At 47.5% G+C, this 23,594-nt stretch overlaps 3 protein-coding genes across 4 annotated transcripts; all 3 read left to right on the top strand.

Annotated features, from left to right (window-relative positions):
- Nucleotides 1–3,015: 3,015 nt before the first annotated feature.
- LOC117842589 (thiamine phosphate phosphatase-like protein) lies at nucleotides 3,016–4,721 on the top strand. The gene is made up of 3 exons (XM_034723074.2): nucleotides 3,016–3,457; nucleotides 3,571–3,906; nucleotides 4,005–4,721. Exons 1-3 carry the CDS (start codon nucleotides 3,308–3,310, stop codon nucleotides 4,422–4,424), a joined length of 906 nt encoding a protein of 301 aa, XP_034578965.1. The 5' UTR covers nucleotides 3,016–3,307; the 3' UTR covers nucleotides 4,425–4,721.
- Nucleotides 4,722–12,228: 7,507 nt separating this feature from the next.
- On the top strand, nucleotides 12,229–17,019 carry LOC117849842 (uncharacterized). 2 transcript variants are annotated; one of them, XM_034731548.2, is made up of 4 exons: nucleotides 12,235–12,381; nucleotides 13,294–13,365; nucleotides 14,717–15,005; nucleotides 16,361–17,019. In XM_034731548.2, coding segments are annotated over exons 2-4 (567 nt in total). In that variant the 5' UTR covers nucleotides 12,235–12,381; nucleotides 13,294–13,363; the 3' UTR covers nucleotides 16,637–17,019. The 2 variants fall into 2 exon arrangements, with proteins under 2 accessions (XP_034587446.1, XP_034587439.1); XM_034731555.2 differs by lacking the exon at nucleotides 13,294–13,365 and having other exon boundaries at nucleotides 12,229–12,381.
- A 1,494-nt stretch (nucleotides 17,020–18,513) lies between these two features.
- Nucleotides 18,514–22,493, top strand: LOC117849827 (mitochondrial carrier protein CoAc2). Its single transcript, XM_034731532.2, has 7 exons — nucleotides 18,514–18,770; nucleotides 20,213–20,298; nucleotides 20,384–20,591; nucleotides 20,828–20,954; nucleotides 21,041–21,225; nucleotides 21,305–21,424; nucleotides 21,854–22,493. The coding sequence occupies exons 1-7, from the start codon at nucleotides 18,612–18,614 to the stop codon at nucleotides 21,989–21,991; spliced, it is 1,023 nt and encodes a 340-aa protein (XP_034587423.1). The 5' UTR covers nucleotides 18,514–18,611; the 3' UTR covers nucleotides 21,992–22,493.
- The last annotated feature ends 1,101 nt before the right edge of the window (nucleotides 22,494–23,594 follow it).

Genomic DNA, 23,594 nt, shown 5'->3' with positions numbered 1-23,594 from the left:
TAGCCGCTAGCCCGCCCTCTCCTACCCCTCGCGTGCAACGCGGCCATAGCCTTTTCTGCAAACCGCACATGTAGAGTGAGCTCGCCGGAGCTGCGGGCGACCTTTGCCGGTATCCATGCTGGGTCCATCCAAGACCGTGCCGAGCGAGGCTCGTACAGACCGCTCTGTGGGTGGACAACATGGGAGTTTCATTCTAGGTTGCCCTATATAGCTACAGGTACCTCTGTTCACACAGTATTAGAGTTTTCTAAAGCATCTTCATGTAACTCGAATGAGATTTAGTAGTATTGAATCTAACCTAATATAGTCTAGATTCACACCTTTCTCTCTTAGAGCGCGTTTGGTTCGTTGCTTCTCTCTTAGAGCACGTTTGGTTCGTTGCTGAGGCTAGCCTGGCTCGTACCTGGGAGCCAGACTCAACGAATGCAACATGAGTTTGTTTGTTTGGTTGCACGCATTAATCTGATCAGGTCGTGAATAGAAGTTGTTTGGTTGCTCGCACGAGAATATATTGCATGAGATAAAATACTACAACCAAGTATCATTATGATATTTATATTGTGTAAAATATTTTAATAGTTCTTACTTTACCTCATTAAATCTTAATCACTTTTTAAAAACACTAATCTCACTTAATATATGCTAATCACCTATTAAATATCATGATTAGCTAGCAGCTGCCTGCATCCAGCGAGCTTGGCCGGCGAGAAACGGATTTCATTTTCGTTTCCCGGGAACCAGGCTCACCGGTGCCTTTTGCATGCGCCGAGCCAGGCTCTGGCCAGCATGCAGGCAACCAATCAACGGCAACATGCATCGCTGGAGCCTGGACGAGCCTCGTGCGACCAACCAAACGCGTCCTTATTATTTCTTCCTTCTTCGACACCAGCTTATTTCTTCCTTCTTCGACACCAGCTACGGCGTACCCCAATGCCGCCCAACACTAACCTATTTATTAGCCCAATACCCCTCTTGTTTTACGCCCACCGGGAATCTATCTCCTATCGCCTCCGTTCTGCTGTTGCCTCTCCCACCTCCACTGTTGGTCCTCGAGCCCATAGATCCCAAATCGTCATTCTTAATCAATTTATAGTATAAATTTGGATGACTGATGAATAAAAAAAGTGTCGATCGATGAAGAGTAATACTCTAAAAGAAAGATAAAAGTTGTTTTGTCCAGATGAAAATGGATGTATACTGCTTTCAAAATTTGGAAACATTCTATATCAGTACTGGGGCAAAAATTTTCACTATTGGAAAACCCGGCATTTGTCCCGAGGTATAGTACCGGTTAGTTTTTAACCCGGTACTAATGATAGCATTAGTGCTGGGTATAATGGCTAGTTCCCCAGGAGCCCCCCGTGACCCCCTTTAGTACCAGTTGGGGGCTCCAACCGGTACTAAAGGTCACCCATTAGTATTGGTTGGAGCCTCCACCCGGTACTAACGTGCCTGAGCCCGGTACTAATTGGTGACCTTTAGTACCGGTTGGAGCTCTCAACCGATACTAACTTCCCTCCTATAAATCAGACGTGATTGATTGAAGCATGGTTTATATCCTAGACTCTCTAAGGAGACCAATAAATCAATACACCGACCTCATAGGTATGCTTAACAGAGTATGGGCTCGCTTCCGTCAACATCACTCAGATGAATTCAAGGAGCAACTTCATATCCACTCTGAATTCCCGGTATGTATTGAATTTGCACATCTCGTGTCACTTCCTTGAACACGATAAATATTTCATAACTTCTTTTGCCATATATATATAGTGTTTGAGATAGAATCCGGGGAATAATTTATGCGGATACGACGTATGTGAGTTCATCCATGACTTTGTAGATCCCAAATGTATAACCGACCACGAATTCAGAGTATGTATACAAATTTCTTAACAATAAATTAGTTTTAATTGTGCATATCCATTGATCTAATATAATAATCTTTGCTAATGACATAGATTATGCACATGAAGGGAGATCTCCTCAGGACGAAAAAAATCAGGGCAATTCAAGAACAACAAAGTGGATTTCTTCTGGACGAGGTAGTAAATCCAGCGGGAGAGTTGCATAATGGTGGATTAAATCTATATCACCATCAGGACTCGGGTTTAGAATAGTTGATCCAAAATGTTGAACTTGAAAAGTTGATGCAATGTAATATTATTCATATATGTGTATACATAATATGTCTATGTATAATGTTATCTCAAATGTAATATTGTAGATCAAATACAACTTTATATATATTGCATATTAGAACTGGTATACATAAAGGAAGCAATACAAAATACTAATATAGAATAAAGAAATAGAAAAGAAAATGAGAAAAGAAACATAAAAGAAAAAAGAATTTAGCACCGGTTGGGGAGACCAATCGGTGCTAAATTGGCCTCCACGTCGTGGTAGCCAATTTAGTACCGGTTGGTCTCCTTGACCGGTACTAAAGAACCCCTTTAATACCGACTTAGCAATATACCAGTTGCACAACTGGTACTAAAGAGGGGTTTAACGGAAGGTGTTTTCGCCGGCAGTGTTTATTACTCTGATTGCGTGTGTTGCGCGTAAAATTCAAAGGTGCGTTCTAGATGCCCTGGAAACAACAAATATGAAACTCCTCATGGTTTCCTAAAGGGTCCTCCTTCCCCGTTCTTTTACTTTCTGGCCCTTTATATCGGGTTCGAGTCCATGGAAATTGGAAAACCTTTCGTAAAAGTAGCTGTTCATAGATAGCAAAGCTTGCAGGGTCGTCATTGGAACAATGCACCACGCCACCACGGTCTTGCGGCCTTCCCCCGAAATCTGGGACTGCCACGCACGGACCGTTGTAACCGCCTGCAGATGAGAAGCGGTGGCGGGAAAGCTTTTAACGCACCTGGTGTAATCAAATCCCAAATGGCTGCGCAGCCTGCAGGAATATTCCCGAGAACAAATCCTCTCGATCCCGGCCGCGGATTAATCTGACACCAGAATTAATGGGTCAATCGGAAAAGGTTTAGAGGCCCTGTGGACGACGCAATAATGCGGACGCCATCAGAGCGCATTAGCGACGGCGAGCAATGCCGTCCGGCCGTCTCCCAACTCCCGTTCCATCCATGGCCGTGAGTCACCATCCGTCCTACTAGCTAGAACGCTGCCATGGCTGCTGGAGTACGTCCCAGCGTTTAGCTCCCACCTCCCCTGTCCATCCCCTATAAATACCGTCGCCAGTGGCGGTCGTCGCCATCCCATGCCAGCCAGTGCAAGGCAGCTGCTACTGCTAGCATTGCATCCTCTGCTCTCATCTCTGAACTAGCTAGCAACAACAATGGCGGCGAGCAATGGCGCCCCCCTGGTGGTGTTCGACTTCGACAAGACCATCGTCGACTGCGACAGCGACAACTGGGTCGTCGACTCCCTCGGCGCCACCCGCCGCTTCGACGACCTCCTCCGCCACCTCCCATGGAACCACGCCATCGTAAGCACTCTCCTCATCAGCCGCCGCCCGCGCCACCGGCCGGCGCGTCTACCTTCGTACACATCTCACGCACTGTTCCTACCCTGTGATCTCACCGGCGACGATTGCCGCAGGACGCGATGATGGGGGAGCTGCACGCGGAGGGCAGGACGGCGGAGGACGTCGCGGCCTGCCTCCGGGCGGCGCCGCTGTCCCCGCACGTCGCGGCGGCCATCGAGTCCGCGCACGCGCGCGGGTGCGAGCTCCGGGTCCTCAGCGACGCCAACGCCTTCTTCATCGAGACCGTCCTCGCGCACCACGGCCTCGCCGGGTACTTCTCCGGCACCGACACCAACCCGGCCCACGTCGACGCCGCCGGCCGCCTCCGCATCCGCCCCTACCACGAGTTCGCCGCCCCGGCCCCCGGCCACGGCTGCGCGCTCCCCTCCTGCCCGCCCAACATGTGCAAGGTATGGTTGCCTGCTGACTCTTGATCAATGACCATCCATCGCCCGATCGCCGGATCATCGGAGTTCGTGACGCCGATTATTGTATTGATTGGTTTCAGGGCAAGGTGATGGAGCGGATCCTCCAAGAAGAAGAAGAGGCGGCGGTGGCGGCGAGGCGGCGTCGGAGAGCGGTGGTGTACCTCGGCGACGGCCGGGGGGACTACTGCCCGTCCCTAAAGCTGCGGGAGGGCGACTACGTGATGCCGCGGGCGGGGTACCCCGTGTGCGACCTCATCACGGGGGCGCCGCCGGCCGCCGCCGTGCGCGAGTGGGACGGCTTCGAGGACCTCGCCAGAGTGCTGCTCGGCATCGTCGACGACGAGATCGCCCGCGCCGCCGTGACGACGACGACGGAACAGGATGATGCCGCCGCTATGAACGCCGCCGTCGTCGGCGCGGTCGTCGTGCCGGACTGCCGCGCGCTGCCGGCGCGTCAGGAGGCGGCGCTCCTGCCGCAGGCGGTCCGCGTGCCCAACTGACCGCCGCCTCGCCGGAGTGGAGGAGCGTGTGTCGAATAACTCCAGCCTCCTCCATTGATTACTAGGAGTGCGTGCGTACGTGTACGTGGCTCGCTCGAGAGCTCTGCAGTAGCGTGAGGGAGAGATTTGCCTTGACCGAATCACGCAGGAATTCTGCCTGCAGCATGATGTGCTGCTTGACTGCGTCACCTCAAACTGAAAGCCTTTTAAGCGTGTACCAGTACCATGATACAGTATATATACACCATCCAGAGCCGAGAGACATTCTCATATATGTGTCTACGGTGAAATACTAAATCTTGTGTTATTTTCTTTGCAAAATTCATAGAGTTTTTCATTTCTGCCATCATAATTTTTATTACATCAATAAATCTCAACATGTCTGCTAGGAAACTCATAGAATTTTGACTTAATATTCCTTTCTACTTTTTTTTAGATAATGGAAAAGGTTCCTGCTTCAAACCCCAGAAAGAGGCATCAGCGCGCTCATAGATTAAACCACAATGTGTTTAACATTAATAACCGATACTCAAAATGAAAGGCCATCCATGGGATGAAAAACAACATGGCTCTCTAAACCTCTAAACCATAGTTATTAGGACCGGACCGGTCATCGAGCCGGCAAGGATATCGGTTCACTGGTTCAACCGTTAGAAATCGGTTGAACCGCCGGTTCAATAGTTTTGAACCGCTAAATTGAACCGGCCACAAAATAAATCGAACCGGTGCTTATATACACTTGTACAATTAATAATTAGCAATATATAGTTGACATAAATAACACAAATATGTGACCACAACAACTCCATTCAAATTTCCAAGTTAACATAAATACTATTGCCCTTCCGTCATTCTTCAGAGTCTAGAAAAGAACGGCAAAAATATCACTAGAATCAGCTAATAATTCCATCTTACCAAGATGGCAAGATCCTACTCTGGCTAGATCTCCACCTCTACTCTAATGCACGTCCAATCCACACAAACAGATCAAATAATTTTAATATGGAGTTTGGACACTCACCGTTCTCCATGAGCCCATGTCAATATCATGCAGTTGTGCGGTGGTCACACCACCACAAGGAGCCTTTTCGATCTACCCTGCGCTTGGCCTTTACCCTCCGCCTGCTGTAGGTGAAGAACGGGAACAGAGTCGGGGTCCGAAGGACGAGAGGTCTCTTCCAGCGAAGAACGAGCAGAACAACAGAGAATGAGGTTCCGCGGCCGCAGCCGGTGAAGAATGGGTCGGTAGATGCAGGAGCAGAAATGGCAGCCACCGTCTGCTTGCAACGCGCCGCCGGCCCGCCGCCATACTTGTGAATCGGGATGCCGTCGCCGTGTTTCCCTATGCGCCGCCGCCGTGTGTGCGAGCAACTGCGTACGTGGGATTTTAGGAGCCAACGGATGCACGCTGCTTGGGCTGGGCCTTTAGTTGGGCCAACGTGGGAGATACCTGAGGTCCTGAGCTATTCCAAGGCAAGAAACACAAGCCGCACGGTTCATACAGAACCGCCCAGTTTGCTTCTGTGGCGGAACATCTCGGATTAACTTAGCTAAAGCACGGTTAAGTCGCTTAACACGCGAATCTCATGCTTTAATCAAGTTAACTCGACGATCCATCGTATTTCATCCGATTAAACCACTTAAATAGGACCGAGTTAGCATAGCTCACATGAAGGTGAGTGGTTCCAGAGAATACAACAGATCAAATAATTAGTCCAACGATTTATTACACACTGGTTCGAAATCAGAGTTTTACAAGGTTCAAAAACAGCGAAAAAAGGTAAATAGCGGAAGCTAGCGCCGGGGGCGGATGTCCCTGGTGAGGCCAAACAGGACATCAGTGATCCCGCTCCTCGCCGTCCGAGGAGGGATCCCACTCGGCCGTCCACCCAGGAGGAAGCTGGGGCGGCCAAGTGCCAACAGCAGCGAATTCAGAAGCTTCAACTTCACCTGAAAAGAGATGCCACAACAAGGCTGAGCTTCTAAGCTCAACAAGACTTAACCGACCGGTGGGAAAACTACTCCACCACTTCTAGACATGCAAGGCTCTTTGGCTGAGGGGTTTTTGTTTGCCAAAAGCAACTATGTTAGGTCCTTACTTTCAAAGTTTTAGCTCAAATTCTAAGTTCCTTAACCAGTCTACATTGGCAACTTATACTAAACAAGCATAGTTCCAACCACAAAGTGTAGAACAAGCATTGGTTCATCTCATCATCATGTTCCATTTTTACTCAGTGTAGCATAGCGATCAAGCAGTCTCAAACTGTGAGAGGAAGACGAATCGATTCGAGTTCCTTAACTATGCATGGCGAACCTAACCTCACGACATCCGCGCACCACCGAAGGTCGCTTCCTATGTCGGTCGTCCCCATCAACTCCCTGACTCGTGTCGGGCCCACCTCTCTTGGTGCAAGGTTCCACAGATCCGGCCTCTGCCGTTCCGTGACCACACTTGCCACCACATGCGGCCGTAGGGGAAACTCTGTTCCAGAGACAGTGGATCGAACCGCTCACGTCCAGGTTCAATCAGGTACTAGGCTTCCCCATCCCATAATGGGTATGAGATTAGTACTTTCAAACACTTGATGACGAACACCACCACTGTCAGACCTTAAACAGATTCAAGTAAACAGACAGGGCGATCAGCCGACCACCAAAAGAGTTCACCAAGCTCTACCCCGTCCATCGTCCTTATAGTTGTAACCAGAAAGAGAACAACCAACTCCTATAACTCGCGAGTGACAGGAAATCACTCGACTTCTGCCGAGCCCTATTAAGCATTGCAACTACTTGGACTCAACAGACTAGTGTTCAGATCAAGGGAGCTAAGTCATGCATCTATGGTTTCAAACAACTCCTATAACGTAAATGCACATACATATGAAGGAAGGCACATGCAAGTTTAGAAAGTTGGGGTCATGCTCCGGGGCTTGCCTTCGAGCGGGGTGGAGGCAAACTGGTCCTCTGCGGGTTCTGCTTCAGCTCCTGCGGTTGGCGGCTCAGCTACTGCTTCGTCTTCTGGTGCCGGGTGCAGTTCGTATATGCCGTCGGCGAGATTTAGCTCTACACGGAAGTGCAAATGCAGGGGTTAAACATTTAGATGGTTATTTCAACAACACTTGCACATTTTAGCTGAGGCACTTGTAGCAAAGCTACAGGAAAGGTGGAGGAGTCCAACTTCAGTTGGTGGAGAATAGGATAAAAGGGTCGGATTGGGGGAATCTTATGAGCTGACCCTTAGACTTAAGGAATAACTGTACCGGGGTCCTCAGACTTAACACAGAGAAGTCCCCGAAACCTTACACAGATACCCTTGGGTCAAAGAAAAATATATAGTTGAGCCCTCGGGCGAGGCGAATAAGGGTCGGCGAAACAGACAAGGTCGGGTGAGACGGAAAAAGGGGTCGGGCGAATCGGGAAGGGGGTTAGCAGCTTACCTTCAGGTCTGCTGGTGAAGTCTTGGGGTCGGGAAGGAACAGACTTAGGCGGAAGGACTAAGGCGCTAAGGCTTGGATGGCGGCGAGGTTCGACGGTGCTCCGGCGGCTGCGGGGCTTCTTGTGGACAACAAGCAAGCTCTAGCACCGTGCGAAGGAACAGGCGGCTGGTGGGTTGGGGAGAAGCGGGTTTGAGCGGAGAGGAAAACTTCCTCAAGAGCTTAAGCGGCAGTGCTCAAGTGCGAGCAGAGTATGGTGCGGCGAAGCAGCGATGGCGAAGGAAACTCCGGTAGGGGCTCTGGTACTCCTTTTTATAGCTACGCGGAAGAGAGAGAGAGAGAGAGAGAGAGAGAGAGAGAGTTTGAGCCGCGCGAAGATCGGGTTGAAAAGGATGGAGTGCTCTGCCTTGTCGGCGATTGAGCGGCGATAGGCAGCGAAGCAGAGCTTCGGGGACAGGGTCTTGGGTCATTGGGCATTGGAGACAAGCCGGCGCAGGCGCAGTTTTACCGGGATTAAGGGTTGGCGAAGGCGAGCAGGGTCTGGTCGCGTCAAGCAGCGGATTGTGGGCGGCGACTTGACTGGCGTGTGATAGGAAGGAAGGCACTGCAAGCGAGGTCGCAGCAGGTGAGGTGACAGGGCGAGTGGTGGCACGAGCGAGCGCAGAACCATGGCTTGCCGGGGCACATCACTGGCGAGGCGGAAAAAGGAGCTGTCTCTGCCGGGGCCGTGGTTGGCGAGGGCGGTATCGTCGTGGAGCGCGCGCGTGGGCGGCGCGACTGTGGAGGAGATGGAAAAGCCGGAAAGCATCGGGGCGCGCGGCCGGGGATCCGGACGAGGTGATGGGTGCGGGATGCGAGGCGGTCTGGCGCGGCAGCGGCAAAACCTCTGCCACGGCGGCGATAGGGCGCCTTGGCGCGGCCGGCGAGGGTGCGAGCGAGACGAGGCGAGGCAGAAAGGCTACAGGGACTTCCGCGCGTGATTGGGAGGGAGGCGCGCTGATCTATCTTGTCGCGGCCGGCGACTGGGCGAGGCGACGCGCATCGGAGAGGTCGAACCACGCGGTAGGGAAGCTCTGAAGCGGAGCGCACGCTGTCCCTGGCGCGTTTGACTCGAGGGATCTGTGGGATCTGGTTGTGGGTCCACCTTCCAGACTCTGGCTTTCCCACAGCTCTAAGACCTGGAGGAACACCGATTTTTGGGACAGAGGGAGAACCGGCGATTTGGTTGGGTTTCAGGGTCGGACCGATGGAAACTGCAGATTGGGATTAACCTTGAGATTAACTCGGCTGGTTAACCAAGATCGTTACAGCTTCCTAAAAAACCGGCCAGTCCATCCGGTTTTTACTGGATCGATTGCGGGATGGTTTTTTAAGCGAACCGAACCGTTGGAGTCTCTGGTTCGATCTTTTACCGGTCGAATATGTTGCAACAGAGTCCACAACCGAAGCCAACGTGTCCTGAAAAAAATAATCTACAATTGTACTTAAGTACTCATTATTGTATCTTTATTCCTTTTATTTTATAAGAGTTTCTGGATACAAAATGCTACCTACAGACATAGCCTATCCCTGCTAAGTTGGATTGTGAAGGAGGCATAAGGTCCATAATCCATTACCACCCTTAGACTTAGGTCGATTTCTCAGCCCAAAATAGCAAGCAACGCGTGGCCAAAATATTTGCAATTTCTCGATTTTAGTATTTATTTTCGCAATTTTTATCGAAATAATATTATTTAAAAAATTTTGCGCGCAAGAGGTTCATGCGCACGAGAGAGAAACTCTGGGCCCATCTTAATAGACTACCCACCAAACACGTATGGGTGGGTATAAATACTCATTGGGCCGGCCCGCTAGAAATTGGTACCAGGTAGCGCCGAGCCCAATCGTCATCACCGTTTTCATCGCCTTCCGAGAAATTTCGATATTTTACCCTAAATTCGTAAACCTTACTTCTTTTAACGCTCATACTGCGAATTCTTTTGATTCGGGGATTTCCTCTCCCTTTCTCCATCTCACGAATTTTGTTTTGTTTTTCACTTCTCAGGCCAACTGAATGGACATCCCTGTCCCTGCCTTATCTCCTTACACTGATTGGATCCAGGCTCCTGCATCGACCTTTCTTAGGATATTTAATTATTTTCCATCATCAGAATGGGTACTCCCTGGGATGCTATTTAAATGGCACCTACATATTTGCCACCGGAGAAAAATTTTACCAATACATTTACCATTTTCTCCGACGTGGCACGCCAAATCACCCCTCCATGTTGGAATCGTCACGCGAAATGACTCCCATACCCCTGGCCTTATCCTTCAACTCCCCCGCACCGAGTCCCGACCCAGCGCACCATTGTGAAATGACTCCCACGCAAAATGCAGGCATCAAGGTCAGGGTTCATCACCGCTACCTCAGGAGGAGCCTCCTCCCCCACCACAAGCTTGCAGGCTTCATCGAACACCTTCAGGAATGTTGCGAAGGCGCCCGCGTCATCGCGGGTGAGCTCGATCAGAGGGTGGCCCTAGACGGAGAACGTCGGGAGGTGGCGCCTGAGCGCAGCATCGCGCGCGGCAGAACCCGCGGTGTCTAGCGCAAAGAAGAGCGCCCTGAGGGCGGGTTCTAGGACGGGCGCAGTGTGGGGGCTCTTCTCTAGCTGGAAGACCGCCGCGGCGAAGGCACGCTTGAGGCCGAGCTGGTGGTGCGCGGTCGTGGTGTCGGTGAGGTGGGAGACGAGCGCGGCGGCGGCGGCGCTGGGCGAGGGCGGGCGGGAGGACGCGGCCAGGGACTTGAACGCAAGCCACGGACGTGACCCGCGGGGAGTAGAAGGGTAAGGCTAGGGGAATATGAGTCATTTCGCATGGCGATTCCAGCATAGAGGGGTGACTTAGCATGCAACGTCGAAGAAAATGTTAAATGTGTCGATAAAACTTCTCATCGGTGGTAAATAAATACGTAGGTGCCATTCTATCAAGTAGTGTGAATGGCGTATAAATAAATATCCCGCCTTTCTCCCCCGTGGCTCTCGCTTGCTTAAGAACAGAAGGCGCCGGCGTGCGCCGCCGAGGGGGAGGACGGCGGCTTCCTCCACCCCGGCGCTCTCCGCGCTCGCACGGGCCTCCTGCGCGGTCCACCTCCGGCGACCTCGGCGGCGCTGGCGCCTACGGCTTCTGCCCCGTCCACACCCTCTCTGTCTGCGTCACCTCCGTTCCCGGACCCGCCTCGCCGCATCCACTGCTCCCACCCTGGATCGACCGGTCGGCGGGTCCGCGGCTCCGCTGCAGCAGCTCGGGACCTCGGACACCACAGCGCAGGTCCACCCGAGCCTCTTCACCAAGGCCGTCCTTGCCGCTTCCGGCGTCGAGGTCATCATCGGCGATCGAGGTTGAGTGCTGCACAAGATCGCCGGGAAGGTGTCCAGCCAGCTGAAAAAGGAAGAGGGTCGTGGAGCAGGCGTGCTACCTGCCGTACTCCACTACCAAACTCAAGCAAACTTCAAGCTGCGGTGCCGGCGAGCCTCGCCGAACATGCTGCCGCGGTTCCGCGAGGACGAGCAGATTGCCTTCAACATGGGAGGCCGGCGGCTCAATAGTCAACACGCGTGAGAGATAGAGACGAGCGAGCGAGAGGATGAGGAGATAGAGACGAGCGAGCGAGAGGATGAGCGTTCGAACCTGGGAGCCAAAAAGATCGATTCTAATCTGTGTCACATACGGAGGAACTTGACCATTTAGTAGGTCTAAGAACGAAAAGGAAAAGGAAAAGAAGGGAAGTACATACCCCTGAATTGAAACAATACGCACAAAGGCTTGCGAATCGAGGGTTAAAAGCAGTGTCAAATATCAAAATTTCTCTCCCCTTCCCCACTCGGTGCGGCGGCGGCAGCTCCTCGTTCGTCGCCGGCCTCACGCCGCCCGTCCGCACGCGCGCAAGGAACAAACACCGCCTCCTCTTCTCCAGGCGGGGACAGAGGCGAAACCGGTGGAGCGGGAGCTGAAGCGGTTATTCCTCGGCTCCGTCAGCTGGTGAGCTCGCTTCCTCCTCCATCTCAACACCCTGCTCGGCGCCCTTCGATCTCGCCCCGTCTCTCTCCGGCCTTCGGTTCCATCAGGTTGGGGCACCGTAGGTTGCTGCTGCGGGTGTTCCGGATTGAGTGACTTCGGTGAGCTACGTGGTTTATTTAGAACTTTAGGGCCCGTTCGGTTTCCTCAGAACGGGCCGTTCCGGGGCTCATTCCAGGTGGTTTGGAGGGGCCCGTTTCGAAACCAGGCCTGCTTCGGAAGTACTGTTCGTTTCGGTCCGGTCCGGAACAGAAACCGGCCCGGTTTGGCCTTCCCCCACCCTTTCTGGCCCGGATTGAAACCCCACCCTTCCCCTTCCCCTCCGGATCGAATCCTCCACGACTCCACGGCGCGGGGAGAGCTAGCGGCGCGGGGGAGAGCTGGCGGCGCGCGAGGCGGCGGCGCAAGGTGACGGCGTGGCGGCGCGGCGCACCCCGACGGCGACCCTCTCCGCCGTCTTCTCACCGGTAAGCGTCGCCCTCTCTTCCTTCCCCTCTCCCGGCCGGTTCTTGGTGTAGTTGCCGCTGTTGCCGGTGAGGTAGAGCACGTCGGCTAGGTGCGTTTTTCCGATGTGGTTTGCTATATATCTGGTCAAACAAATCCGCTGAATCCAATCAATTCCTCTCCCTTTCTAACCCTAGAAGAAATCCGCTGAATCCAATCAATCCCTTCTCAGATTTTATAGATTCTAGCAGTCTACTGCAATTTCTTGCGCTGGATTTGGGTCATGAGGGGTGGTGGTGAATTCTTGCGCTAGATTTGGGTCCCTAGACACTCGGCAGCAGCAACTGGGGTAGTACTGGCCCGCCGTGCAGTAAGTTTGGAAGTTCTTGTAGTTCTTCTGGAAGGAGTTGGAGTCTCCTCTTGCGCTTTTTTTTTTGTATTTACTGTGTGATCTCTGATTCTCATCTATGCATAATGCTGGTTGTTTAACACTAGCAGATGTAGACTGCATTTGTTCTCATCTTGAGTTTCTGATGGATTTCAGAATACACATAGTACAGTTCTGAAGTACAGTTCTGCATTTTGCAGTGCTGTGCAGATGATTATTGATGCAAAAATCAGTAGACCTAGTAATGTGTATTAATGGGAACTATATATGATGATATTCCATCAGTTTGTTCAGAACCTAAAGAAAATGTGCGCGCTACCTTTATTGCTGAAATGCATAGTGCTCTGCATCTCAGGTTGGTACCATATTAGTTCTCAATCATAAGTTCACGATGATATGAAGCCATTATCCCAACTTGCTGAAATTGTATCTCATGTCTTTTACATATCTTCTTGCTTACTAGTTATCGTTTGTATATATACATGCTCGCTTCTTGATGCTTCCAGTAAATTGTTGCTTTAATTTCCTTTTGCTTATCGGCATGTAGGTGATGTTGAGGCCGGGCCTCGTGCGTGTGGTGTCCCTATTGTGCCTGGTGTGATCTGCAGTCGTTTGAGATGTAATTTCTTCTACTTTCTGGTTTGAGTCCTTGCAGCTACCATTCAGAGAGAGGTGTTGTGTTTCAAAACCGTACTCCAGTAGTCCTAGCTCACTGTGGCAGCCGTATGACAGTGCCTGGGGTACTCCAGTACTCCTAGCTCACTTTGTTTGCTACTGTTCTGTTTCTGGTACTCCGTATGTTTGCCTGACGCTCTGTATGTTCTGCTTTGGTACTCCGTATGCTTTACATGGCATGGATTCATTCTCTGTCCAGCCGAACAAGAAATTGAAACTGCTGTTTTCTATCCTGACCTGGAATGACGGATCACAAGGATTTAGTGACAGATCAGGATCCACTTGATCCAGGCCTAGAATGAAATCAGCTGTGGAAAAAATCCACTCTTGCCGAACGAGGCCTTAGGGGATATGCGGAGATGTTTGCCTTGAGTTCTCTCTTCCAGATCGAGGGACTTATCTCCCTGCAAGGACCTCTCAAGTCAGGGCAAATTGTCTTATGTGGCGAACTGAGCATTATTCATGGCCGTGTAAGACTGTAGCAAACTCGTTCTTGCTGACGAATCAAGGATTTGAGTTCCCTTTGACATATTCCATTTCAACCCTATAAGCTACGAGGTCAATCAGAAGGTCTTTCAGGAACGAACCTAATGAAATCAAAGTTTTGGATGCACTTCCTCAGTTCCTTGCCTCAAATTTAGGAGACATTGTCCATGGATTAGTGCTTTTATACTTCCCCAAACTTATTTCATACTTGTCAGCTAACTGTACTTCATTTCACCTCTTTCTTTCTTTCTTTCTTAATTTAACAATTCACCATTTGTTTGGCGTGTTCACAAACAAAATGTTAGTTTCTTTGAAACCATGGTTACTGGTTAGTCATCATAATCACTTTTCCATGTCTCGTTTTAAGAGGGTTTCTCTTGTCCTCAAATGAGTTTGCTGTAGCAGTGCACTACCTGTTCTGTTTTGGCCTCATGTCATGTCCTGATGGTGTAGTGGGGTGGCTGCATCTGCATCTGGTGTGTGTCAGTGAGGTTCCTGTTTCATGTTTGTTTATTTAGAACCTCGAATTTGACAGTTCACTAAAAATAATGAAATCCAGGGATGCCGAACATTAGCTGAACTGCTTGTGGCAATCATATTGTTATTGCTTTTACATGTGATTCCGAACTTCAAGATTTCCTACATTCAGCTCTGTTGACTTGACATGCTCATTGAAATACATTATGTATTTGTTTAAGCCTAGAAGGAACTAGGAATTTCAATCTGCATAGCATGAACCTGATGTCCGAATGTTACCATACCTGACGGAAACTCAACGTTCATATCCATTGTCATTTGTTTATGTGCAGGCAGATTGAAAGACAAGTAGAGTTGTATCCTGCAATGACAACTCCGAGCAGAGATAGCAACATGCAGCAGCTAGTCCCTATAGCACCACCAGGAAAGGCTTCTGGCAGTGACACTGGGAAGGAGCTGGTTGTGGTTGATCCTGCAGGAAAGGGCTCAGGAGGAGTAAAACTGCGAGAGGATGAGGAGGACCTGGAGGTGAAGCTGAGGCGCATCATGGAGAATGTCCCTGTTCGTGTCAGTAACACATCAGGGTCATCTGCTGGATCTGGCTCTGGTGATTTCCACCAGGTACTCTCCCTCCCTCCCTTCCTCTGCTTGTGCATGAACCATTGTGGACATTCTGTTAAAGTTTATGTTTGATTGATGTAAATTTTTCCTGTTTCTTGTGATTTTTTGGGTTATATTAATCACCTCTTGCTTTAGCATTAGCTTATGCTTTTGGGAAGATATAAAAGTACTGATGATTTACATGGCTATACTCATATAGCAAGTTTTTTTTTTTACATTAGTCATCTACATTATTTAGAATCAGGGAAACCAGAAAGAGTTGTGTTAATAACAAGATTTTTTTTTTTGGTTTCCCTGATTCTAAACAATGTAGATGCTCTAGTTATAAGGGTTACATCTTTCAATATCATTATGAAAAATGAAGAAAATGACTTCTGTTGACCTGGTTGGGGATAAGCAGTCGGCTCGCCTTTTTTTCATTTTAATCTGTGTCAAAATAACTGCAAGACTAGAACTGCACCTTGATAAGATTTAGTATTTTTGCAGCACTATGTGCTTTAAGGTATTTTCTATAGATTTTTGGCCTGAATAGACTTGATTGATATTTATGTCAGGGTAAATAGCCTGAAGAAGATTCATAATTTTTCATATGTGCTATTTGCATTAAGGACATTTTCCTGTATATTTGGGGCCTGGATAAAGTTAAGTAACTTTTAATAGTGTACTCAACCAGCCAATCATTCCTCCAGGGCTCCAGGCCTTCAGGTTGCTCTTTTCTCAGCCAAGAAAAAAAGCATAGTAATGTCCTTACTTTGTGGGTACTGTCTCGTTTTTAAGGACCACATTGTGGTTACTGACTTACTGTAAACTGCAGAAATATTTACTAGTTTCAGTAGGATTTTGTTGTTGTAGCTCCAAAAAATATGCTTTTATCTCTGTTTTGTATGGGAATGTCGGAAATGGCTAAATGCTTCTGGTCCCTGAAGTTTAAATGTTCTAATCATAACTCATGTTGTCTCTAACTGTAATTTTGAGTGAAAGTCTGTCGAAATGAAAGCCTTTCTGTTGGCAACTAGCTGCATATGTTGGTGTTAAAACAGCACAGATTATCTGGTTGATGTGTGTTTCAAAAGAAAGGCTGCCATGATTCTTGAATCACAGTAGATTTTTTTACAGTACCAAAACCTACTTAAGAAACAATCTATCTAAGCAAAGCATGAAACTTTTGGGCGTATCATGCACTTAAGATTCCTTTGCTTTCCTTTATTCTTAACTATCTTGTTTATTGAATTTTCTAACATGAATCTACATCCATATTCCTATTTAGCAAATCGTGTAATGAGTGATTTGAGGCTTGAGAATTAGTATGGATATGATCTGATCTTTTAACTGTAAAGCATTCTTCCTTTTAACAGTATCGGCAAATGAGGAGGAGAGAGCAGGACCGGCTATCACGAATGGATGCTGACTACCAAAAGAGGAAAGAGATGGCTGAGTTCGAATTGCGGAGGGAGGAGAGGCTTAAAGCAGCTGAGGAGCGGACAGCCAAGAAGCGCCTGAAACGCCAAAAGAAGAAGCAGCGGAAGAAAGAGAAGCGAACTAAAACTAGTAATGGTGGTGAAGAACCTAACAGAGTGGAGTCATCTGATGATGAAGAAGGTTCAGATGACGATGACAAGTCTAAGCAATGATCCTTCAATTACATTTGAAGATGCTTTTAGACTCCAGGTCACCATTCGGACGGAGCACCGCTTGCTTGTTGAAGAAGAAAGCATGTGCGTTCCTCCCTGGTTGGCTGTGGGCAATGAACTAGCATCTGGTATGCCTGTTGACAGGTCCTGTGTCTGTTAGAGGATATAACATTTTGAGCAGAGATGGGGCGCATTAGAAAGTTTGCTGTTTGTGTTCCTCGTTCGGAGAATGCCTTGTATCAGTACCTTTTGACCAGCTATAACATTTTGGGCAGCGATGGAGAGCACTAGATAGTTTACTGTTAGTGTTCCTCGATCAGAGAATTGCCATGCATTTGTATACTTCATCTCCATATTTTATGCATCTGCATGTATTTGTATCAGTCTTTTTTTTTGGCATCATGTACTTCACGTGTTTCATAAAAGCATGTAAAATTATGTCTTTTTTCTAGAATGTAGTTTGATCTGCTAAAATCTTGTTCCTGTCGGATGTCATACCATCTAGGAGGTTTCCTTTGACTTATCTATAAAACGATACTTTTATATACTTCTAACAATATGGGTAGAGTACTGGCCATATTATTTCACTTGATATGAATACTTTTAGCTTGTCAGGGAAAAGCATCTGTTTTTCAACGGCAAGATGTTAGCAATGTATAAAAGCATGTGGTTATTTACATATTACTTAAAGGATCGGAAGATTAGGCGGCCCTGAGAAGTTTGATGGGATAGTTCCAGTAAGAAAATTATGCAACTAATCACTGCCAAAATCTACATACATCGTAGTGATATTTGAAGCAAGCTTGTCAGCTGAAAACCCTGAAAGTACCAATGTCTGTGAAAACAATATCCTAGATTTCAAATGGAGTGGGTATTTTTCTAAGTGCAATATGAAGATAATTGCTAAAGGCGAATTAAAAAGAAATGTCAATAGAATGAATGCCACTTTTGTTTCGACAAAATCAAATTGCTGGCAACTTATTTTGCTGTTCAAGTTTCTCAGTCTCATACAAAGATATCTGGATGAGTTTTGCTACAAAATTTAACTCAATTGCTGGCTACTTATTTTGCTGTTCAAGTTTCTCAGTCTCAAACAAAGATAACTGGATGAGTTTTGCTACAAAATTTAACTCAATGAGGTTTACTACGGCACAACACATTAATAATTCCTCCTCCATCAATTTGATAAACTCGCCATTGCAACACAATGTACGAGCCCATGGTAACAGAATGCACAAGAACATTTGCTTACAGCTTAATTCGGTAGCTACTTTTCTTTCAATTTCAAAATGTTTTAACAAATCTCAATCATGTATTCATGTTCATACAAAAAGTCTGAAAAGTTGTTTTTTCCCCTTACTTTCTAGACATTCTCAATGGTGGAGGATAGTGGAGACCAAAGGGGGCCGTCCCTCGAGTTTGTTGTTTTCTGTGGAATAACAGTAATTATCCTGGTTAAAATAATGCTAATTGCTCTAGATTATTAGTATTCGCCCTCTCAAAATCAGTTGAAGCTCCGCCTCTGGACATTCTTGCAACAATTCTAGCCGCTATACCACGTGTACCACAGAGTGTTGGAACATCATGAATCTTGTGGCCGCCCTCGTAACAAAAATTAAAAAAAAACATTCCGAAGGAAAGCCGTGCGCACCGGCGACTTCGCTTTTGGCGCGCCCACCACCAACCAACCGCCGGCCGGACCCAATTCCGCCACGGCTGACCGGCGGCTCCCTTTCGCTTTCCGCCGCCGCGTCCGCGTGGCCCCCACCGCGCCCGCTTACATGTGGGGCCCGCGCGCCCAACAGCCACGCCCGCTTTGATTTGATTCCGTCTCTTTGTTCCCCTTCTCCTCTTCCCTTCTTCCACCTCCCATTCGCGACGCCTCTTCTTGACCCTCGCTCTCTCCTCGTCCCGCGTACCGCCGCGCGCGCGACGGGAGGGGAGGGGAGAGAGGCGGGCGTTGGCGGGGCGGAGCATGGACGCGCGGGCAGGGGAGGCGGCGGAGACCAGCGGCCGCGGCGTCGGCGGCGCCGCGCTGCCGCTCGCCGTGCGGGAGCTCCTCGCCGGAGGGGTCGCCGGCGGCGTCGCCAAGACCGCCGTCGCGCCGCTTGAGCGCGTCAAGATCCTCTTCCAGGTAACCGCGATCCCGCGAAGCAAGAACGGATTGTTCTGTACTATTACTCGGTAGAGGATAGCGGCGTAGATAGAATCTTTTGACGGATTGGAGGGCTATCTTGGGCTCGCGCCGAATGTTCCCGTGGCACATTTGGCCTCGTCGAGGGACCGGGATGCGAGATGCGATTTCCTGCGGTGGCTGTCCTTGCCCAGCTTTAGGCGGTGGGTTCTTTGTTAGTCGATGGTCCAGGGTTCTCGATTCTTGTTCTTGTCGATGCAACTTGCGTGATCAGGGAATCTCGAATGGTGGTAGCACGCTCTAGCTGTGTGTTCTGGTTTAGAGGCTCCTGGTAGTAGAAGGCACAAACTTCCAAGTCATTCTAAAACGCTTCAGTAATGTTACGGGTTGTTGGTAGCTGAACGTCTACTATGGTCATGCCACAGTTTGTTTACAATTTGCTAGAGGTATCAGGTTCAGGATTGGTTCTTTGTAATCCATAGCGTACTCTTTGTGAGAAAGATCGGATTCAGTATATTGTGAATTTTAAGGATACATGGCAGGAAAGATTTTGCAAAACTGGTTGATTTTTTGACGAAGTAGTTGATTGCTAGGCTGAAAACCTGCTTTATGCCTCCATTGGTAAATTAAGGTTCGGGTTGAGCTCAACTGTTGGCTCTGTTTGGTTTGGACTCTTGTGGTTATTGATGGAAACCTCTGATAAAATACAAAGCTGGAAGGAATAAAATTGAACATCCTGATTGATGTGCTCATGTAAAGCAATTTGTGGGTGGGTATTCTAGCTTGATGTTACTCTTTGTCTCTTTGGTCATCTGCCTATATTCCCAATTTCCCATGCACATGCCACCTTGTTACTATGAAATTGATAATGCCAGGTTTAGCATTATGTAACATGGAAGAAAGCAGGGGGGAATTGATAGTACCAGGTGAAGTATTATGTAACAGCAAAGCAACCCTTTTAGGAAGGAAGTTATGTAAATATGTGGTATAGCTTAGCAAACATTTCCAGTGACCCTGGTATCAACATATAACTGACACTGACTGCTAGTTTGGCCGATGGTCAGAATTCTTCCTTTTTGAAGTACCTTGATGAAAGAGCAGAACATATGGCATATCAGCGATAAAAAATGGACTACTATGGAGGATTTTCATGCAAAGGAAAATTAGTTCCAAGTGCCAACCGAAGTAATCTGCTTACAAAAATTAACAGAATTTTGATCAACTGAAAGTACAACTAAAGAGTATTGATTCATTGGGTGGGTGGGGGCATCTAGTTGATTTGTTCATATTGCTGGACTATACAAATAGGAAAATAAGTTGTCTTATGTTTTTTTTTTATGTAAACTGCAAATGGTCATCATGAAACTTTGTTCGTTATCACTGATATCATCACGAATCTGAAGCAGCCATCTGATATTTGAAATTCTGTTGGAGCTTTTCAGACAAGAAGAGCAGAGTTTCATGGTTCTGGATTGATTGGATCCTTCCAAAGAATCTATCGGACAGAAGGTATTTTAGGATTTTACAGGTTGGCCTCTTCCTAGTTTGCATGACAAATGGTACGCTATCCATGTTGCACTCTTGAGCTTGACTTTTGAATTGTCTTTCCTTAGGGGGAATGGAGCTAGTGTTGCTCGAATTGTTCCTTATGCAGCTTTACATTATATGGCCTATGAAGAATACCGCCGGTGGATCATTCTTGGTTTTCCTAATGTTGAGCAAGGGCCTGTTCTTGATCTCATGGCCGGATCAATAGCTGGAGGAACAGCTGTCATATGTACATACCCTCTTGATCTAGTCCGCACAAAGTTGGCTTATCAGGTTGGTTCAAATCCTTCTTGCATCCTTCATTGAACTGGAAAACCGCGGTTCTTCTGTTGGGTTTTAAGTCACCTTTGATGTACTATGGGTCAGCATATTTTCTGCACAAGGATCTGATCAGCATCACTTGACTGATATTGCTGTGTTTGATAGGATCTATCTAGCATACTCTTATGAATGTATAGCCCATTTCCTTCTATTGTAAATACTTTTCTAATTAGTAATCCTCTATGCAGGTAAAAGGTGCAGTGAATGTCGGTTTTAGTGAATGTATGCCCTCTGAACAAGTTTACAAAGGGATCAGGGATTGTGTCAAAACAATATACAGACAAAATGGATTGAAAGGCCTATACCGTGGCATGGGTATGAACATATTGTACTTCACTGCTTCCTCAAATCCAGTTTATAATACACTCACCCTCTATTGACTATGATTTGTTGTTCTTCAGCTCCATCACTATATGGAATCTTCCCTTACTCTGGTCTTAAATTCTACTTTTATGAGACGATGAAGAGTCATGTTCCTGAAGAGCATAGGAAAGCTATCATAGCAAAACTTGGTTGTGGATCAGTTGCCGGTTTGCTAGGACAGACAATAACATACCCCATTGATGTTGTTAGGCGGCAAATGCAGGTATAGTTTTGCTCATAGCATGTGACTCTGAAGAATTTAGATGTTCTATAAACAATAATATGTGATGCACCATTTTCAGGTTCAGGCCCTTTCATCATCTAGCCTTGTGGGGAGAGGAACATTTGAAAGCCTAGTTATGATAGTGAAACAGCAAGGTTGGCGACAACTATTCTCAGGACTATCTATCAACTATTTGAAGGTGAGATATTTCCTTTTTGCGCCATTTAAAGTTTATTAGTTGTGTGTGTGTTTTTTTTAAAAAAGTAGCTGCCAGTCAAATGTGACAGGTAAGCAGAAGCTATTGAAACACTGCAATTCCCATTTGTCTTGACTGTAGAACCTGACTTTGGACAAGCTAGTTCTGATTTTTATTGTCGGAGTCCAAAGTCTTCACTTCAATTAAGCAATTGCACTTTTTTGTCAATTAATTAGCTTAGCTGAATAATGAAGTTGTTAGAAAGTTTTATCAAGGCTGTCCACTGTTGTTCTGGTTGCGTGAATCACTAGTAGTATTTTAAGAGTGCCTCATGCAACTATTCTTTACATAATGCTCGTTTCATTTTTTAGTTAGTTAAGCAAATATCCTGAGTTTAATGTCAAAATATACATCTCACACACTCATTCACAGGTGGTGCCATCAGTAGCCATAGGATTTACTGTTTACGACTCAATGAAGGTTTGGCTTAAAGTTCCATCAAGGGAGGAAACTGCTGTTGCTGTCTTGACAGAAGAACGAAGTAACTCAGCTCCTATCCCCTCCAGTTAGAATGAGTTTAACCCTTGCGGTGCTGTGATGCTCCTTGCTGCCTTAGCATTCATAAGGCATGTAGGATAGCATTCTTTTTTGGAGCTGCATCACCATAGCTGCTAGGCTTCTCCAACGCAATGGAGACAAATAATTGGATCATCAATAAACGCATTAGCAAGTCGTCGACGCCAAGAAGAACCTTGGCATATTAACAGGAGGAATAGAATTCCTTGCAGATTACCGATTCTTTGTGGAATTCCACCCTGTACAGACTCTGTATATAGTTGAATAGCTTGTTCCAAACGGAGAAGTTACTTAGGGGGAAGTCAGAAACTCAAATTTTCAGAGCAAACACGGTAGTGCTTCTACCTGTTTGTTCCAAATTTGGTGTTGCAGAAGTCAGGGATTTATGCTATGGCCATAGGTAGCTATAGCTTCTTAGGTTTGAGCCTGCAGATTATGACCTGTATGCGTCGACCTTTCACCATAAGTACAAAGAATCTATCATGCCTTGCATTTAGCACCATGTCCGATTCTTGCGAGTGGCAACACGGCATCTTGGGTTTTGGTCAGATTCTCGCAAAATTCAGATTCCTTGCCTCCGTGGACGTAGCCTGTTCTACTCCCTCCGTTACAGTTCGTTTTGGTTACGTACAAAACTTTTAATATAATTTAGACGTATGTCTAGACATGTAAGTAAAAGGTAGATATCTAAAAAAGGTTAAAATGAATAGTAATTTGGGATGATGGATGGAGGTACTTCTGAATAAGTTTGAAATTGGTTTTACATTTTACAGTTGAAGTGTTGGAACGTGCGCGGTTTAACTTGGATATGCAAACCTCACGTGCCTTTGCATTATGGTTACTTGAGTACAGTGCATATATGAATTGAGTGCAGGCTGCAGCAGTGCGTGAATAAGCCTGAGACCACTGTCAGCTGCACCATTCTGAAGCAGGGCGTAGTCATGGCGAAGAATGAATTCGGTGGTGGCTTGTTTATTCATTCCAAATCTCTGTTGTGCTGCAGGCAAGGTCATTACTGTCCACATGACACACAAAGGATGTATGACCAATGATCAGTCTCATCACGAAACAAGTACAGTGTATAACAATTTGTTTGTCAAAACGCTAGAGTGAAAAAGAGAATGACTGGTGTGCAGAAAGGCGGTAATAATGTAAAAATGTGTGCAGGTGCAGGCACAAGGCCTGGAAACCAGCCCTGGCACAGGTAGCTAGGGAGCAGTGCAGTGACTAGGGGGTAGGACAGGCTAGGACCCATAGGCTACTGCCATGGAGGTCATACGCCTTCTTGCAGTGGATTACCTCCATGTGCAGTGCAGGTGCAGCTACAGGCCCAAAATGCCATGCGTACACAAAACACAATCACACCAAAGCACGGAAATCCCCGCTCGATCTAGAAAAGGTCCGTGAAAACGAAAATGCTCTACAGGTCCTTCGATTGTTTTCACCTTTCTACCGTTTCGAGCCCCTCTTCATTTCTTCCCCTACAGTCCGGCCGTTTGTGCAAGATCTCTGAGTTTCCTATAGGAATTTTAAAAGGTTACAATTCTTTAGGAATTTTTGGGCAACCATATGAAATAAAGGATTGCACCCTAAAAGA

Source organism: Setaria viridis, chromosome 1 (genome assembly GCF_005286985.2).
Source record: "Setaria viridis chromosome 1, Setaria_viridis_v4.0, whole genome shotgun sequence".
Classification (NCBI taxonomy): domain Eukaryota; kingdom Viridiplantae; phylum Streptophyta; class Magnoliopsida; order Poales; family Poaceae; genus Setaria; species Setaria viridis.
The sequence above is the reverse complement of the archived record's forward strand: the minus strand, read 5'-3'. Positions and strand labels throughout refer to the sequence as shown.